The sequence below is a fragment of the Oncorhynchus masou genome, chromosome 15, assembly GCF_036934945.1.
Source record: "Oncorhynchus masou masou isolate Uvic2021 chromosome 15, UVic_Omas_1.1, whole genome shotgun sequence".
NCBI classification, from domain to species: domain Eukaryota; kingdom Metazoa; phylum Chordata; class Actinopteri; order Salmoniformes; family Salmonidae; genus Oncorhynchus; species Oncorhynchus masou.
Genome location: NC_088226.1, coordinates 61,562,090 through 61,581,345, shown reverse-complemented (window position 1 = coordinate 61,581,345; position 19,256 = coordinate 61,562,090). Strand labels below are relative to the sequence as shown.

The 19,256-nt window shown below is 47.1% G+C and overlaps 1 protein-coding gene across 4 annotated transcripts in view; it reads left to right on the top strand.

Annotated features, from left to right (window-relative positions):
- The first annotated feature begins 4,813 nt into the window (after positions 1 to 4,813).
- deaf1 (DEAF1 transcription factor) overlaps positions 4,814 to 19,256 on the top strand; it is a 32,345-nt gene continuing 17,902 nt past the window's right edge. For 2 of the 4 annotated variants that reach the window (XM_064989934.1, XM_064989932.1), the window contains exons 1-9: positions 4,832 to 5,253; positions 6,175 to 6,263; positions 7,023 to 7,149; positions 7,804 to 7,950; positions 8,345 to 8,484; positions 9,024 to 9,089; positions 9,332 to 9,376; positions 12,476 to 12,605; positions 13,932 to 14,069. In XM_064989934.1, the coding sequence (XP_064846006.1) occupies positions 5,046 to 5,253; positions 6,175 to 6,263; positions 7,023 to 7,149; positions 7,804 to 7,950; positions 8,345 to 8,484; positions 9,024 to 9,089; positions 9,332 to 9,376; positions 12,476 to 12,605; positions 13,932 to 14,069 (1,090 nt within the window). In that variant the 5' untranslated portion in view covers positions 4,832 to 5,045. Of the gene's footprint in view, positions 5,254 to 6,174; positions 6,264 to 7,022; positions 7,150 to 7,803; positions 7,951 to 8,344; positions 8,485 to 9,023; positions 9,090 to 9,331; positions 9,377 to 12,475; positions 12,606 to 13,931; positions 14,070 to 19,256 lie in introns of all 4 variants that reach the window. The other 2 variants (XM_064989933.1, XM_064989935.1) reach the window with 2 other exon arrangements.

Genomic DNA, 19,256 nt, shown 5'->3' with positions numbered 1-19,256 from the left:
TAAATGCCGGTAGAATTGTATAAATGCCGACAATTTGTTGGTGGGATATGATTGTGTCGGTGAAATTAATTATGCGAAAAATGGCGGTGGAAACGCCTTTTTTTATGCGCAAATATTGATATAACCATCATATCGAAGTAAACTTGATAGTCACACGACGATATGTTGTGGTCCTCCGGCTACGACTAGGGAAAGCATGCAGTTTATTAGGCTACAGATGAAGTCATGATGAACGTAAAAGGGTGGTGAATGTTGTGCAAGGTGATGAGCTTGATGCTCCTTTCCAATAAATATCGAGGGTCTTATTCTGGTGACAGATGCTTGACTGCCCTTTGACAAATACAAATAATTGTACTCTTATCTATATTAGTCCCATAATGTAGTTAGCCTACCCCTAATCTGGGAGCTGTTGGCTAGAGTGCATGTGCCAAGACCAGAGTGGGCACATTCGGTATATAATGCAACAGTTTTTGTGACAAAACCATCAGTTGAGTTGAAAATGAGATGGAACCCCATTTAACTTGTATTTTTCATTCGGTACATGGGAATTTCACGGTGACATTAATTTTTATGTTCACCTTTCCCCCCCCCCAAATTTTTATTTTTATTTAACTAGTCAAATCAGTTAATAACCGCCTACTCCGGCCAACGCTGGGCCAATTCTGCGCCGCCCTATGGGACCCTCAATCACGGAAGTGATTCAGCCTGGATTCAATCCAGGGACTGTAGTAACGCCTCTTGCACTGAGATGTAGTGCCTTGGACCGCTGCACCAAACATCTCTGGTGGGAAAATTAGCATATTGTTTTATGCAGATTTTTGAATATTCGCATGAAAATCTGTCGCAAATTGGATGGAAACCTACTGTAATGGAATGTATGGTACAGCCTAAAGTCCTCATAATGAAAACAGCTACTAGGATAATGTGGTATTTCATTTTAATCAGCTCACATCCGTGACTATTCACATGTACTGTACATATCCATTTAACATGATTGAATATTAGCAATACTGCAATTATTGATCATAACATATTCAGAAATCAGCGTTTTGGGAAGATTCTTATCACATTTCTATCAATAATTTTACATACTATACAGTACCAGTCAAAAGTTTGGACACACCTACTCATTCAAGGGTTTTTCTTTATTTTTACTATTTTCTATAAGTCACCAAAACTATGAAATAACACATATGGAATCATGTAGTAACCAAAAAAGTGTTAAACGAATCAAAATATATTGTATATTCTTCAAAGTAGCCATCCCTTTGCCCTTGACAGCTTTGCACACTCTTGGCATTCTCTCAACCAGCTTCACATGGAATGCTTTTCGAACAGTCTTGAAGGAGTTCCCACATATGCTGAGCACTTGTTGGCTGCTTTTTCTTCACTCTGCGGTCCAACTCATCTCAAACCATCTCAATTGGGTTGAGGTTGGGTGATCGTGGAGGCCATGTCATCTGCTACAGCACTCTCCTTCTTGGTCAAATAGCTCTTACACAGCCTGGAGGTGTGTTGGGTCATTGTCCTGTTTAAAAACAAAAGATTGTCCCACTAAGCGCAAACCAGATTGGATGAGGTATCGCTGCAGAATGCTGTAGTAGTCATGCTGGTTAAGTGTTCCTTGAATTCTAAATAAATCACTGACAGTGTCATCAGCAAAGCCCTTAGCCATAGTATATTGGCCATATACCACAAACCCCTGAGATGCCTTATTGCTATTATAAACAGGTTACCAACAGGATTACCAATGGCTCATGTGGTTGTATATTCTACATCGCTATGAACATGTTAAGATATTTTCGGGCATACTACAATTATATTTTATACAGGTATGGTCATGCGAAATTGTCCAATAAGAGCCCATTGAGTTGTTTGGCGGAAAAATATTGGAAAAAGCCTTTGTGGGGTTAATGCAGGGATTCTCTGATGGCCCTGTATCTGCAAATCTTTTTTTTTTGCACACAATGCAAATGCAAATAGTCCGGGTAGCCATTTCATGAGTCTTGGGGCTAAAAACTGTTGAGAAGCATTTTTGTCCTAGACTTGGCACTCCGGTACTCCGGTACGGTTGCAGAGAGAACAGTCTATAACTGGGGTGGCCGGGGTCTGACAATTTTTAGGGCCTTCCTCTGACACCGCCTGGTGTAGAGGTCCTGGATGGCAGGCAGCATAACCCCAGTGATGTACTGGGCTGTACTCACTACCCTCTAGTGCCTTGTGGTCGGAGGCCGAGCAATTGCCGTACCAGGCAGTGATGCAACCAGTCAGGATACTCTCAATGTTGTAGCTGTAGAACCTTTTGAGGATCTCAGAACCCATGCCAAAACGTTTTAGTTTCCTAAGGGGAAATAGGCTTTGTCGTGCCCTCTTCACGACTGTCTTGGTGTGTTTGGACCATTCTAGTTTATAGTTAATGTGAACACCAAGGAACTTGAAGCTCTCAACCTGCTCCACTACAGCCCCATTGATGAGAATGGGGGTGTGCTCGGTCCTCCTTTTCCTGTAGTCCACAATTATCTTGGTTAGGTTGAGGGATCGGTTGTTATTCTGGCACCACCTGGCCAGATCTCTGACCTCCTCCCTATAGGCTGTCTCGTCGTTGTCGGTGATCAGGCTTACCACAGTTGTGTTGTCTGCAAACTTATTGATGGTACATGCCTGGCCATGAAGTCGTGGGTGAACAGGGAGTGCAGGAGGGTACTGAGCATGCACCCCTGGGGAGCTCCAGTGTTGAGGATCAGTGTGGTAGATGTGTTGCATATTAAGAAGTTGATTAAACAGCATAATCATTACACAGGTGCATCTTGCGCTGGGGACAATAAAAGGCCTCTCTAAAATGTGCAGTTTTGTCACACAACACAATTCCACAGATGTCTCACGTTTTTAGGGAGCGTGCAATTGGAATGCTGACTACGGAGTTCTCCACCAGAGCTGTTGCCAGAGTATTTTATGTTCATTTCTCTACCATAAGCCGCTTCCAACGTCGTTTTCGAGAATTTGTCACTATGTCCAACTGGCATCGCAACCGCAGACTACGTGTGTGGCATCATGTGGGCGAGCGGTTTGCTGATGTTAACATTGTAAACAGAGTGCCCTAAGGTGACGGTGGGGTTATGATATGGGCAGGCATAAGCTACGGACAACGAACACAATTGCACTTTATTGATGGCAATTTGAATGCACAGAGATACCATGACGAGATCCTGAGGCCCATTGTTGTGCCATTCATCAGGTTTCAGCATGATAATGCACTGCCCCATGTCACAAGGATCTGTACACAATTCCTGGAAGCTGAAAATGTCCCAGTTCTTCCATGGCCTGCAAACTCGCCAGATATGTCACCCTTTGAGCATGTTTGGGATGCTCTGGATCAGCCTGTACGACACCGTTTTCCAGTTCCGCCAATATCCACATTTTCCAACTCTAAGGACGTCATAGACCTTGAAAAAAGTCACTATGAGACGTCGTTGGCCCAAGTGAAGCCGACCGACCACCCCCCTGGCTCAGGGTATCCCAAACTCGGTCCTGGGGCCCCATCCTGAGTGCATATTTAGTTTTTTGCCCTAGCACTAAACAGTTAATTAAAATAATCTAAGCTTGATGATGAGTTGGTTATTTGAATCAGCTGTGTAGTGCTAGGGCAAAAACCAAAACATGTACTCAGGGTGGGCCCCAGGACTTAGTTTGGGAAACCCTGCGCCTGGCTCATGGACTTAATCTACTGTTGGTCTAATGATGAACAATTGTTCATTATTAGACATTATTAGACATAGGGCGGTATTTTATTGTATTTATTTACCCTTTATTTAACCAGGTAGGCTAGTTGAGAACAAGTTCTCATTTGCAACTGCGACCTGGCCAAGATGAAGCATAGCAGTTCGACACATATAACAACACAGAGTTACCATGGAATAAACAAACATACAGTCAATAATACAGTAGAAAAAAATAAAACAAAAAGTCCATATACAGTGAGTGCAAATAAGGTAAGATAAGGGAGTTAAGGCAATAAATAGGCCATGGTGGCGAAGTAATTACAATATAGCAATTAAACACTGGAATGGTAGATGTACAAAAGATGAATATGCAAGTAGAGATACTGGGGTGCAAAGGACCAAGATAAATAAATAAATACAGTATGGGGATGAGGTAGTTGGATGGGCTGTTTACAGATTGGCTATGTACAGGTGCAGTGATCTGTGAGCTGCTCTGACAGCTGGTGCTTAAAGCTAGTGAGGGAGGTATGAGTCACCAGCTTCAGTGTTTTTTGTAGTGTGTTCCAGTCATTGGCAGCAGAGAATTGGAAGGAAAGGCAGCCAAAGTAAGAATTGGCTTGGGGGGTGACCAGTAAGATATACCTGCTGGAGCGTGTGCCACGAGTGGGTGCTGCTATGGTGACCAGTGAGCTGAGATAAGGTGGGGCTTTACCTAGCAGAGACTTGTAGGTGACCTGGAGCCAGTGGGTTTGGCAACGAGAGTGAAGAGAGGGCCAGCCAACGAGAGCATACAGGTCGCAGTGGTGGGCAGTATATGGGGCTTTGGTGACAAAACAGATGGCACTGTGATGGACTGCATCCAATTTGTTGATTGGCACAGCATCTTCCGGGTTAGGGGAGGGTTTGGCCAGGGTAGGCTGTCATTGTAGAACCTGAATTAGTTCTTAACTGGCTTGCCTAATTAAAAAAAGGTTCAATAAACGTTTTACAATTTCTATTCTCATGTGTATATTGCCACCTTGTGGTGTAAAACTGAAACGAGATTTGAGCGTCGATTCGTGTGACGTCGTTTTGTTTCGGTAATTTCCGCTGCATCTCCTTCCTGTGAGATTTGACCGAAAAGCGTAAAGACAACGAAGGTAAGACGCCATTTCTCACCGTTTTAATACATTTGGTTTGAAATAATAATTGAATCGACGGCACAAATTATTATTATTTTATTCCAGTGCATGAGCGGTTTATGCTCAACACAATATAATCAGGTCGGTGCCATATTCTCCGATTCTTTTTCGGTCAAATTCGGCGTAAATCGTTAGACATAGGAACATGGACGAGACGGACTCGGCAACGAAGGGACTAGTGTTGGACGAGGAGTCCATAGACGCTGCCGGAGAGCCGGTGGAGGAGGGGGTGGATTCGGATACTGAGTCGGAGGCCGAAGTCACCACGATGACAGTAATGGGAGAACCGGGGAACATCGAGATTGGGACCGAGTCCTTGCCGAACTCTGACGATGCCGAGACAGCTTTTGCAGGCAAGTTTGAGAATGCAGCCAGCTAACGTTACTGATACTCGTCAAGCTAGCTAAATGCCAGCTACACCTGTTTTCGCTCGTTAGCAAGTACCACATTATGTTTCCAAGCTAACTTCCTTTCATCTGTGCTAGTACTGTTAGTTACAATACTAGACGCATAGGCAAACACAAACAGGTTAGCTAGCTAGCTAAATCAACCAGTCTAACCTAATTCAGCTGCATTAGCTATAGTTCCGTTACCCATTTTGAAATGCATGAACTAGCTAACTTATACATTTGATTATCAGCATAGCCGCTTACATGTACCTCCAAACATGTTATTTTCCGTAGATATTTGTATTTAACGTTAGGTAAAATACAGGTAATATTGCAAGACGCCCATGTTTCCAGTTTTTTACATAATATTTGGTATTCAAATATTTGGGCACAGTCCTTGTTTTTGTTTCCCTATCAAATCAACTATCAGCATACCACCCTGCATCCCACTGCTGGCTTACCTCTGATTCTAAGTAGGGTTGGTCCTGGTAGCCCTGGATGGGAGACCAGATACTGCTGGAAGTGGTGTTGGAGGGCCAGTAGGAGACACTCTTTCCTTTGGTCCCTAAAAATAAATATCCCAATGCTGCAGGGCAGTGATTGCCCTTTATAGGGTGCAGTCTTTCAGGTAGGATGTTAAATGGGTGTCCTGACTCTGTGGTCACTAAAGATCCCATGGCACTTATTGTGAGAATAGGGGTGTTAACCCCGGGGTCCTGGCTAAATTCCCAATCTGGCCCTCATACCATCATGGCCACCTTAAATAAAAAATAAATGCATCAAAACTAATGTGATTCACATAGTGAGATCTACTACAAAGAGAGACAAGCCAGTCATGTAGGTAGAGTGCACTTGACTATTTCAACATGTGATCTCTCACAACAGAAGTCACAACAGTCACTGTGGGGGATGTCCAAGCAACCGAGGACAATGTGTTCACTGCCACCTCAGCCTCCATACCAGAGCATGTTCTTGTAAGTTCTCACATGGTGGTCATTTTGGATCTGAATATCTTGTGGTCTCGGCCTACTATTGGGATTTGTATTGTTTCTGCGTAGCTCAGTTGGTAGAGCATGACACTTGTAATGCAAAGGTTTTGGGTTCGATTCCCACGGGGGACCAGTACGAAAATGTGTGCACTCACTACTGTAAGTCACTCTGGATAAGAGCGTTTTCTAAATGACTCAAATGTTGATGTTGACAGCTGCCACACTAGAGCCCAACATGAGTATTTAACATATCTAGTCAAAACGTATATAATCTAGACTATAGGACCACTCACTAGGCGTATATATCGTCTAGACTATAGGACCACTCACTAGGCGTATATATCGTCTAGACTATAGGACCACTCACTAGGCGTATATCGTCTAGACTATAGGACCACTCACTAGGCGTCTATCGTCTAGACTATAGGACCACTCACTAGGCGTCTATCGTCTAGACTATAGGACCACTCACTAGGCGTATATCGTCTAGACTATAGGACCACTCACTAGGCGTATATCGTCTAGATTACAGGACCACTCACTAGGTGTATATCGTCTAGACTATAGGACCACTCACTAGGCGTATATCGTCTAGACTATAGGAACACATTTGTGTCAGATTTTCCAACAACTAATCTGAAAAGAAACAGACTGTGGAAAACTAGACTCATATGTCACATCACCTACCCAGCAGCACAGACTGTGCAATGTGATGTTTCTCTCTGATCCTCCATCACATGACAGACTGGCAGGACCACCCTACAGATTGGCGACGGTCTCAATCCCCAGAAGGCCACTCTGATAGTGGTTCACACTGAAGGAATAGTGGACGCAACAGGACTGAAGAACGCTGCAGCCGCCATGTCCTCTGGTATGCACCAGGGAATCTCAATGTGCTCTTGACCTGTATTTTGTATGATACTTTTCATAGAAAGTATTGTATAAAATTCCTACAATCACCTATCATTACTGTGCTGGGAAAGTTGTTGTGATGGACTTGTAGCCAGTAGATAGCAGCATCTGCTTTGACCTGTGTACTTATATTCCAGAGATGCCTAACCAAGACAGGATAAATTAAATGTTTAAATCTGTATATGGCCGCTAAAATATTGCCTGGCCACCAGACTCCTTGTTCTGGCGAAGTGCTACGCCACGCCCAAGACGTTACTTTCTTCTCCCCAATGAATCTATCTGAGTACCTTCCCAACCCTTCACTGAATGCGAACACATTTAGGGCCGTCTGATTGGTCCAGAAACTAATGGGTTGGGCCAGAGTCAGAAAACACGTTGGTAAAACAGCGGTTTGAAAATGTGTCATTGGCTTTAATATTCTGATTGGTTAGAGACGATCCGATTGCTGTTGACTTTGTTTTGTACAACGCCCCTCATGCTCCACCTCACTACAAATGACTTCAATAATGGCAGTCTCAGACTAAAGTATGTAGTGAATGACAGAACAGCGGAAGAATTTAGTGAAATACATTTCAGGTGTCTCTGTAACTTTATTGTTGTGTGTTGTCCCCAGCCCCCCAGACTCCCCCCACCCCAATGAATCCAGGGCAGGAGAAAGATGGCTCCAAGTACAACTGGGATCCATCTGTGTACAACAACGAGCTGCCAGTGCGCTGCAGGAACACCAGTGGCATGTTGTACAAGAACAGACTGGGCTCAGGTAGGGCTCGTTGGGCCACAAGGTGGAGCTCTTGGTTTGAAGATGACCGCTTTCCTCAGCCCTGGCTGGAAACCGCAGCCACCCTGATGGCCTGTAATTGAAGTATCAAGACTGGAGAAATAAATGTGTGAACTTGTTGACAAAGTTGAGGAGTGGTGGAATAGGGGTGGTTCTCTGGAGTTGATTTTTTTTAACAAATCCAGCTGCTAAAAGTTGTTTGAAAGAAGCCATATTTTACAGATTACAGATTTTCTTCCCTCAACTTGAGAATACATGGGTTATGGTGAATGAAGGGGCTAGGATAGTCTAATGAACTATACATGTCCATCTCCATGTAAATAATTGCGGCCGTTTTGTCTTGTCTCTGCCGCCTGTCCAATCGACTGACAACCAGGTGGAAAGGGACGCTGCATCAAGCACAGCAACCACTGGTACACGCCCACTGAGTTTGAGGGCATGTCTGGCCGGGCGAGCAGCAAGGACTGGAAGAGAAGCATCCGCTATGCAGGCCGTCCCCTGCAGTGCCTAATCCAGGTGAGCAAGCCAGTCCACTCAGGCCACAGTCTGTCAGCCGTGACCGGCTCTGATGGAACTGTGCCACCTGCGGTCAGAAGACAATTAAGGGTGTATATACAGTGGCGCAGTGTGTGAAGACTTACAGAAAACGTTTGACCTCTGTTATTGCCAGGGTATATAACAAAGTATTGAGATTAACTTATTGACCAAATACTTATTTTCCACCATAATTTGCAAATAAATTCATAAAAAATCGTACACTGTGATTTTCTGGATTTTTTTTCTCATTTTGTCTGTCATAGTTGAAGTGTACCTATGATGAAAATTACAGGCCTCTCATCTTTTTAAGTGGGAGAACTTGCACAATTGGTGGCTGACTAAATACTTTTTTGCCCCACTGTATATATATATATATATATATATATACACAGTGGGGCAAAAAAGTATTTAGTCAGCCACCAATTGTGCATATATATATATATATATATATATATATATATATATATATATATATATATATAATTGTTTAGTAACCAGCCATATGATTGGTTTCTCAGGAGCGCATCCTCAACCCCCATGCCGCGTCCTGTACTTGTGCGGCCTGCTGTGACGACCTCTCGTTGGTGAGTTAATTGACTTTACAGAGACAAAGATGTCGGTGAATGAATGTCTTTTGAACATGCCGGTAGCTCTAGGGATAGGACGCCACAAGGGTATAGGTGTAACAAACAGAACGGCTCAGTACAGGCTCTCTGCGGTTTGCATGACATGTAGACATTGGTCATCACTTCTAAAGGCCTGGTTGTGAAATTCTCATTTTACGTTTTGTCCAATCACATTCTCTTTGTCTTATATTTTCCCCTAGTGTACCAAGGATAGTCCATCTTACGCAGGGGAGAACATTAATATGGTATGTACCACTTATTTATGACATGCATTGCCAGCCATAATATAAACAACAATGAGCCATTCTTGTGTCTCTGCTAAGTGTGTGATAGTTGTTCCTCTGAACCTGACTATAGCGGGTCCCTGGGCTGGCAGACATAAAGGATAGACTCTGGGGGACTGGTTTATTGTTTGCAAGATAAGGGGAGAAATTGTTTCCTACATCACAACATATACTTTGTTTCACAGCTGCTTTTGCCATCTGCATCAAATGCAATCTTTCATAACTTTGTTGATCACATAAAACATAACATTCAGCTGCCTGTAAGCTGCCTGTTATAGAACTGCTAACTGTTTTTTACTTATTGTTACTGAAACTAATTAAGCTGACCAACAGCTCTCGAAGGTGTGGGAAAAACTGATCACATATTATTTCCACCAAGACTATTGCTGACTAATCATTATACCAAAGATACTGGTAACTAATCCAAGATTTGTCATTGGTGTCTTTTCCAATGGGAGCAAATTAAGCAGTGGGCAGAAGAAGCAAGGAGGTGGGCAGAGCAAAGCCCGCAAGATTCTATTGGTGTGTTTTAGCATGTATTTGCATATTTCTGTTAGGGAACGCTCACTCTGAAGTGCGCGTGTGCAATAGAGCCCTACAGTGGAAGTGTCATAATGCCCATAAAACCTAGCAGTGAAACAGGGAAATGGTTCCAATCGTTTGTCCACCATTCATTTTTCCCATAAGGAATTTTAGAAACACTGAAAATATGGGCTGTGTTTTGATAACCATTTAAATCTCTTTCGGACAAGTTGACTTTTATCAATGTATTCATCTCTATTGACGCTCAGATCTGAAAATGCAAATTAGCATCAAAGTAGACGTCATGTAAGACTTAAAATCCCTGCAAGCTCCTGCACATCATCTCTAGCTGACACCTTTGCTGACAGTTCACAGAATTGTACATTTATTTTGAATGTATTCATTACTACATTTAGCTAACATTAGATGGTTAATCCAGAGATTCTTCCCTTTGCCTAGATTCGGGAGTCTCATCCAGCTCATCATGGCATTTGTAGTTCTTTATGATAGCCACATTAGCAGCTAATTAGCATTTCATTTTGGGGGGGTAAATACAGGTGAATATATTGATTTAAGTCACCTTGTTCAGAGAGATTTACACGATTATCAAAATGAAACTCCAGGGTAAGCTTACATGAAACAGACCTTATTTTAAGTGTATCTAAAATCGCCTGTGGGATAAATGTACTTGTTGTAAAACGATTGGAACCCTTTCCTTGTTTAACCGCTAGGTTTTATGGATATTATGACACATACTGTGGTACTCTATAACTCAATTCGCCCTTGCACTCCTAAACTACGCAATTTCTTGAAACCTTTGCAAAGGGTGAAGTCTATAAAAGTTAGTGCACTCTGTTTGTAAAATATTCTAATTTTGGTAACAGAAAACTGTATTGAGATTGAATGTTTAATTGATGAGAAAATTAGCAGAATGTAGGCACGGTTTCATCGGGCTCCATCTTCTCCTACTTTCCACCACTAGACTTTCTCTCATCACCGCCACTAGACTTTCTCTCATCCCCGCCACTAGACTGTCTCTCATCCCCGCCGCTAGACTGTCTCTCATCACCGCCGCTAGACTGTCTCTCATCACCGCCGCTAGACTGTCTCTCATCACCGCCGCTAGACTGTCTCTCATCACCGCCGCTAGACTGTCTCTCATCACCGCCGCTAGACTGTCTCTCATCACCGCCGCTAGACTGTCTCTCATCACCGCCGCTAGACTGTCTCTCATCACCGCCGCTAGACTGTCTCTCATCACCGCCGCTAGACTGTCTCTCATCACCGCCGCTAGACTGTCTCTCATCACCGCCGCTAGACTGTCTCTCATCACCGCCGCTAGACTGTCTCTCATCACCGCCGCTAGACTGTCTCTCATCACCGCCGCTAGACTGTCTCTCATCACCGCCGCTAGACTGTCTCTCATCACCGCCGCTAGACTGTCTCTCATCACCGCCGCTAGACTGTCTCTCATCACCGCCGCTAGACTGTCTCTCATCACCGCCGCTAGACTGTCTCTCATCACCGCCGCTAGACTGTCTCTCATCACCGCCGCTAGACTGTCTCTCATCACCGCCGCTAGACTGTCTCTCATCACCGCCGCTAGACTGTCTCTCATCACCGCCGCTAGACTGTCTCTCATCACCGCCGCTAGACTGTCTCTCATCACCGCCGCTAGACTGTCTCTCATCACCGCCGCTAGACTGTCTCTCATCACCGCCGCTAGACTGTCTCTCATCACCGCCGCTAGACTGTCTCTCATCACCGCCGCTAGACTGTCTCTCATCACCGCCGCTAGACTGTCTCTCATCACCGCCGCTAGACTGTCTCTCATCACCGCCGCTAGACTGTCTCTCATCACCGCCGCTAGACTGTCTCTCATCACCGCCGCTAGACTGTCTCTCATCACCGCCGCTAGACTGTCTCTCATCACCGCCGCTAGACTGTCTCTCATCACCGCCGCTAGACTGTCTCTCATCACCGCCGCTAGACTGTCTCTCATCACCGCCGCTAGACTGTCTCTCATCACCGCCGCTAGACTGTCTCTCATCACCGCCGCTAGACTGTCTCTCATCACCGCCGCTAGACTGTCTCTCATCACCGCCGCTAGACTGTCTCTCATCTCCGCCGCTAGACTGTCTCTCATCTCCGCCGCTAGACTGTCTCTCATCTCCGCCGCTAGACTGTCTCTCATCCCCGCCGCTAGACTGTCTCTCATCCCCGCCGCTAGACTTTCTCTCATCCCCGCCGCTAGACTTTCTCTCATCCCCGCCGCTAGACTTTCTCTCATCCCCGCCGCTAGACTTTCTCTCATCCCCGCCGCTAGACTTTCTCTCATCCCCGCCGCTAGACTTTCTCTCATCCCCGCCGCTAGACTTTCTCTCATCCCCGCCGCTAGACTTTCTCTCATCCCCGCCGCTAGACTTTCTCTCATCACCGCCACCATACTTGGTGGTGAGTGGAATTTCTAAACGGATGCTTCAGACTTTGGTTTCCCCTGTTGTCTGTGATCTACTTTCCCCTTTCCTTCTGGTCCAGACTGGCCCGGTCAGACTGTTTGTTCCTTACAAGAGACGCAAGAAGGAGAACGAGCAGCCGACCACTCCAGAGAAGAAGGACCTCCCCCTCCCATCGCCCAAGAACATCACACTGGCACCGGGGGCAACATGTGAGTCACACACACACACACACACACACACACACACACACACACACACACACACACACACAGAAATACACAGCTAAATGAGTCTACTAGGACAGAAGAAGTATATGACTAATAGAACTTTAAACGCACACACTCTTCAGATACCACAGACATTCTGACGTCCTCCCCGTAACCTCTTGAATGACATACATGGGACCCATCATTCAGAGGGAAGTCCTTAAATATGTGTTACAGACGAGTTAAAGCACAGGACAGAAGACAAAGTAAATCCTGCTCGGTCATCATCTGTGATTACCTTGTCAAAATGGGACCACGGGGTAGCTGTCGGCACCGTTTTGTAAACCCCCCCCATAGAGGTTCTCTGCTAGTAGCTAGCACAGTAGTATTCAAAGTCGGGGTGGTGGGGGAATTGAGAGTGCAGATTTTACAAGACAATATACAAATGTTTTTGAGAAAGATCATTTAGAAAATAGATTATTGGTTAAAATACAATGAATGGAATGTTATTTGTTGACATGAAAATGAAAATGTACAGACTTTAATGCTGGCATTAGATTTGGGGTGGGGTTTCCAGAATTTCTGGCCCAAAAATGAGGTCTGGTGAAAAACTGGTGTCCCCGCTGAACAAGTTGGACTACTACTGAGCTCGCCATTGAGAGCAACATTGTCCCAGGGGAAATCAAGCTTGTTTGTGCCTCAATCCAGCTCCATATTTTCTTATCACTTACCATGGTAATAGTGAGTCTGTTTCCTTTTGTTTATCTTCAGTTGCTGTGTTGAGGCAATTGATTTCTATCCTTCTCTCTACCAAAACAGACTCGTACGTCTTTTCAATTGTTTTATTACCAATATAATAGTTTCCACATTTGTTTTAGATCTACTGCATATTGGACCATATCTTTATGACATTGCATTGTTTTTGGCTGTCAATGTTCTGAGACCAGTTTTTATTTTAGATGATTCACAGCTCTATTGGCCGTATAGCCTAGTGGTTAAAGCGTTGGGCCAGTAACCGAAAGGTTGCTTGATCGAATCCCCGAGCTGACAAGGTAAAAATAAAACTGTCGTTCTGCCTCTGAACAAGGCAGTTAACCCACTGTCCCCTGTCCGTAATTGTAAATAAGAATTTGTTCTTAACTGACTTGCCTAGTTAAATAAAGGTTAAAAAAAAGGTATATGTGTATGACATGACACAATGTATCTTGTCTTATAAAAAGTTGTTCCCAAGTCCCACTGACCCTGTAGTTGGGGACAATATAAAGCACTCAAATGTTTTTATTCTGAAATCAATCAATGCGTTGTCTTTGTCTTCTTTCTGCACTCCAGTCACAGTGTCTCCATCAGGCCAGATCACCACGTCAGGGACCCTGACCTTCGACCGGACGTCTCCCGGGGACGCCACAGCACTTCTCTCTGAGGGCACGGCACATGGCGAGGTCTTCACCAGCACAGAAGGTACCTACAGTAGGTTACCACACCACCATCACACAGACGGTACCTACAGTAGGTTACCACACCACCATCACACAGACGGTACCTACAGTAGGTTACCACACCACCATCACACAGACGGTACCTACAGTAGGTTACCACACCACCATCACACAGACGGTACCTACAGTAGGTTACCACACCACCATCACACAGACGGTACCTACAGTAGGTTACCACACCACCATCACACAGACGGTACCTACAGTAGGTTACCACACCACCATCACACAGACGGTACCTACAGTAGGTTACCACACCACCATCACACAGACGGTACCTACAGTAGGTTACCACACCACCATCACACAGACGGTACCTACAGTAGGTTACCACACCACCATCACACAGACGGTACCTACAGTAGGTTACCACACCACCATCACACAGACGGTACCTACAGTAGGTTACCACACCACCATCACACAGACGGTACCTACAGTAGGTTACCACACCACCATCACACAGACGGTACCTACAGTAGGTTACCACACCACCATCACACAGACGGTACCTACAGTAGGTTACCACACCACCATCACACAGACGGTACCTACAGTAGGTTACCACACCACCATCACACAGACGGTACCTACAGTAGGTTACCACACCACCATCACACAGACGGTACCTACAGTAGGTTACCACACCACCATCACACAGACGGTACCTACAGTAGGTTACCACACCACCATCACACAGACGGTACCTACAGTAGGTTACCACACCACCATCACACAGACGGTACCTACAGTAGGTTACCACACCACCATCACACAGACGGTACCTACAGTAGGTTACCACACCACCATCACACAGACGGTACCTACAGTAGGTTACCACACCACCATCACACAGACGGTACCTACAGTAGGTTACCACACCACCATCACACAGACGGTACCTACAGTAGGTTACCACACCACCATCACACAGAAGGTACCTACAGTAGGTTACCACACCACCATAGTCAGGCATCCAATTCTCGAAGGTCTTCAGTTGAGAGGATATATCACAGAGTCCCTCAGAGTCCCACCAAAAGTGGTTTTGAATCAACAGCTGGATCCAAAATGCATAGCTAACTATTTCCACAAGCAAAGTGGACTCTATAGATGTATTTACCTGGTTTCCAGCGTGACATTTAACATATTGCCCTAAGAAAGCTGACCAATGGTCCTTGAGTCCTCTGCTCTGTGTGTCTGACAGACAGTGAGGGGGGGACAGGGTCATGTGACCTGTGAGTGGTGGAATCCCTACTAGACTGGGCTCTGGCTGCCTGTCTGTGCCCGGCAGACAGCAGTCTGTATACACCCCCTATTAATCATCCTATCAGAACCCAGGGATGCCCGGGCCATGTATGTGTCCTGATTGGTTTGAGTGTGAGCGACGTGCGTTCCGTTCCTCTGTCTAGCTAACGAGCTCCCGGGGGACGCCTCCATATTAATGAAGCGTCTCTGTCAGGGATACCCGTCCGACCGACGCGCTCCGCTCCCCGTGTGAAAAATGGCCACAATTACCATTTTAACCTCCCCCTTATTTCCTCTCCCCCATTGATATTCTCCTATTTATTTGCATCCCTTTGTGTCTTTCAGGCTTGCACTGTTCTTTCCTCTCTTAAAGAACTGCAGTTTGCTCTCCGTGGTTTATACTGGATTTTAAACCATTTTGTGCAGATTGGCTGGCGTTTGCTGCTCAGTCACTCTACATTAAGAAGAGGGACTGACCCACGCACTCATCCACCCTCCCTGTGAGCCAGACAGGTATCCAACAGAGTACTCAGCCAGCCGTAATGGTGTGAGCCGCACCCTCTGTGTGACTGCTGCTAATGTTGAGCGAGAGTAGGCCCTCTTGTAAAGCGACTAATGCGAAGCATTGAATGGTAATGCTGTTATGTCCTTGATAGCTGCCTGGCAGCCACTAAACGACACGCTGCTCTATGAGGATGGTGGAAGATGTGGTTGTGAACGCAGACGTCTCAAAAGATGGAGGTGGATGACGTTTCTCTGTTTTGATATTATTGTATAGATTTGTGATGGTGATCCTGCTGTGCTGTGTTGAGTCCATGTCCCAAGTCTCTCTAACATCCCTCCTGTACTTTGTTCCTTCTTTTGGTAGTGAACTTATCCAGTAGGTCATACCGCTACTCCCTATGTGGTACTTTCAGAATGAGATCATTGGCCAGGAGGGGAGGAGACTTGTATGGAAATATATTTAAAAGTACTTTGTTTTAACCTTGAGTTGTAGTCCCAGTTTCTTAACACTCTCCTCCATCTCCTACCTGCTCATGCGTCCTCCAGAAGCCTTTCTTCCTCCCTGCATCGTGCAGATTCTGGTCGCCCGAGGATGACAGTTGTCAGCAGAATCTGCCTCCGACCGATGCCCCATCCTAATTTAGAGTGCTGCTCTGACGTACTGTCATGATCCCCTTTCTCTCTACATAGGCTCACACACACACACACCTCTCATCACACTCTCTTCCCATCGCTCTCTCTCTGTTCCTGTCGGTCGCTCTCTCTCTCTGTTCCCGTCGGTCGCTCTCTCTCTCTGTTCCCGTCGGTCGCTCTCTCTCTCTGTTCCCGTCGGTCGCTCTCTCTCTCTGTTCCCGTCGGTCGCTCTCTCTCTCTGTTCCCGTCGGTCGCTCTCTCTCTCTGTTCCCGTCGGTCGCTTGCTCTCTCTGTTCCCGTCGGTCGCTCGCTCTCTCTGTTCCCGTCGGTCGCTCGCTCTCTCTGTTCCCGTCGGTCGCTCGCTCTCTCTGTTCCCGTCGGTCGCTCGCTCTCTCTGTTCCCGTCGGTCGCTCGCTCTCTCTGTTCCCGTCGGTCGCTCGCTCTCTCTGTTCCCGTCGGTCGGTCGCTCTCTCTGTTCCCGTCGGTTGCTCGCTCTCTCTGTTCCCGTCGGTCGCTCGCTCTCTCTGTTCCCGTCGTTCGCTCGCTCTCTCTGTTCCCGTCGCTCGCTCTCTCTTTTCCCGTCGGTCGCTCGCTCTCTCTGTTCCCGTCGGTCGCTCGCTCTCTCTGTTCCCGTCGGTCGCTCGCTCTCTCTGTTCCCGTCGGTCGCTCGCTCTCTCTGTTCCCGTCGGTCGCTCGCTCTCTCTGTTCCCGTCGGTCGCTCGCTCTCTCTGTTCCCGTCGGTCGCTCGCTCTCTCTGTTCCCGTCGGTCGCTCGCTCTCTCTCTCTGTTCCCGTCGGTCGCTCTCTCTCTCTCTCTGTTCCCGTCGGTCGCTCTCTCTCTCTCTCTGTTCCCGTCGGTCGCTCTCTCTCTCTCTCTGTTCCCGTCGGTCGCTCTCTCTCTCTCTGTTCCCGTCGGTCGCTCTCTCTCTCTCTCTCTGTTCCCGTCGGTCGCTCTCTCTCTCTCCCTCTTCCCGTCGGTCGCTCGCTCTCTCTCTCTCGCCCTCTTCCCGTCGGTCGCTCGCTCTCTCCCTCTTCCCGTCGGTCGCTCGCTCTCTCCCTCTTCCCGTCGGTCGCTCGCTCTCTCCCTCTTCCCGTCGGTCGGTCGCTCTCTCCCTCTTCCCGTCGGTCGGTCGCTCGCTCGCTCTCTCTCTCTGTTCCCGTCGGTCGCTCTCTCTCTCTCTCTGTTCCCGTCGGTCGCTCTCTCTCTCTCTCTGTTCCCGTCGGTCGCTCTCTCTCTCTCTCTGTTCCCGTCGGTCGCTCTCTCTCTCTCTCTCTGTTCCCGTCGGTCGCTCTCTCTCTCTCTCTCTGTTCCCGTCGGTCGCTCTCTCTCTCTCTCTCTGTTCCCGTCGGTCTCTCTCTCTCTCTCTCTCTGTTCCCGTCGGTCGCTCTCTCTCTCTCTCTCTCTCTGTTCCCGTCGGTCGCTCTCTCTCTCTCTCTCTCTCTCTCTGTTCCCGTCGGTCGCTCTCTCTCTCTCTCTCTCTCTCTGTTCCCGTCGGTCGCTCTCTCTCTCTCTCTGTTCCCGTCGGTCGCTCTCTCTCTCTCTCTCTGTTCCCGTCGGTCGCTCTCTCTCTCTCTCTGTTCCCGTCGGTCTCTCTCTCTCTCTCTCTGTTCCCGTCGGTCGCTCTCTCTCTCTCTGTTCCCGTCGGTCGCTCTCTCTCTCTCTGTTCCCGTCGGTCTCTCTCTCTCTCTCTCTGTTCCCGTCGGTCGCTCTCTCTCTCTCTCTCTCTGTTCCCGTCGGTCGCTCTCTCTCTCTCTCTCTCTCTCTGTTCCCGTCGGTCGCTCTCTCTCTCTCCCTCTTCCCGTCGGTCGCTCGCTCTCTCTCTCTCGCCCTCTTCCCGTCGGTCGCTCGCTCTCTCCCTCTTCCCGTCGGTCGCTCGCTCTCTCCCTCTTCCCGTCGGTCGCTCGCTCTCTCCCTCTTCCCGTCGGTCGCTCGCTCTCTCCCTCTTCCCGTCGGTCGCTCGCTCTCTCCCTCTTCCCGTCGGTCGGTCGCTCGCTCGCTCTCTCTCTCTCTTCCCGTCGGTCGCTCGCTCGCTCTCTCTCTCTCTTCCCGTCGGTCGCTCGCTCTCTCCCTCTCTTCCCGTCGGTCGCTCGCTCTCTCCCTCTCTTCCCATCTCTCTCTCTCTCACTCCCCTAGAAACATTCACACAATTAAAACCTCGGCAAAGATGGATGCCTAATTATTTTAGGAGCTGCCTAGTGAAGAGAAAGGTAGCCCCTCACCATAGTTGGTGGTTGATAGTGCACCAATAGTTGATAGTGCACCAGGCTGTTTCTGGGATTTAGTGTTTGTTTTCCCCCCTGTTATTAAACAACTACTCACTACGGACTGGCAGAATCCTTTTTTCCTTTAGCGCATCTGACGAGCCCGTCACAAATGATTTTCTTCTCTCTCGGGAACAGGCCCAGATCCCTGGGATTTGTGTGAGGAGGAGACAAAAAAAGGGCCAGAGGGCGTGCTGCCTTCTGAGAATTCATAGGCGATTTAATAAACATCCACTTCCTTACATTCTGCTAGCAAACGTGCAGTCTTTGGAGAATAAAACCAGAGGGGAAACAACTCTGGACCACCTTTACTCCACACACAGAGAAGCATACAAATCTCTCCCTCGCCCTCCATTTGGCAAATCTGGCCATAAGTATATCCTCCTGATTCCTGCTTACAAGCAAAAATTAAAACAGGAAGCACCAGTGACTCGGTCTATAAAAAAGTGGTCAGATGAAGCAGATGCTAAACTACAGGACTGTTTTGCTAGAACAGACTGGAATATGTTCCGGGA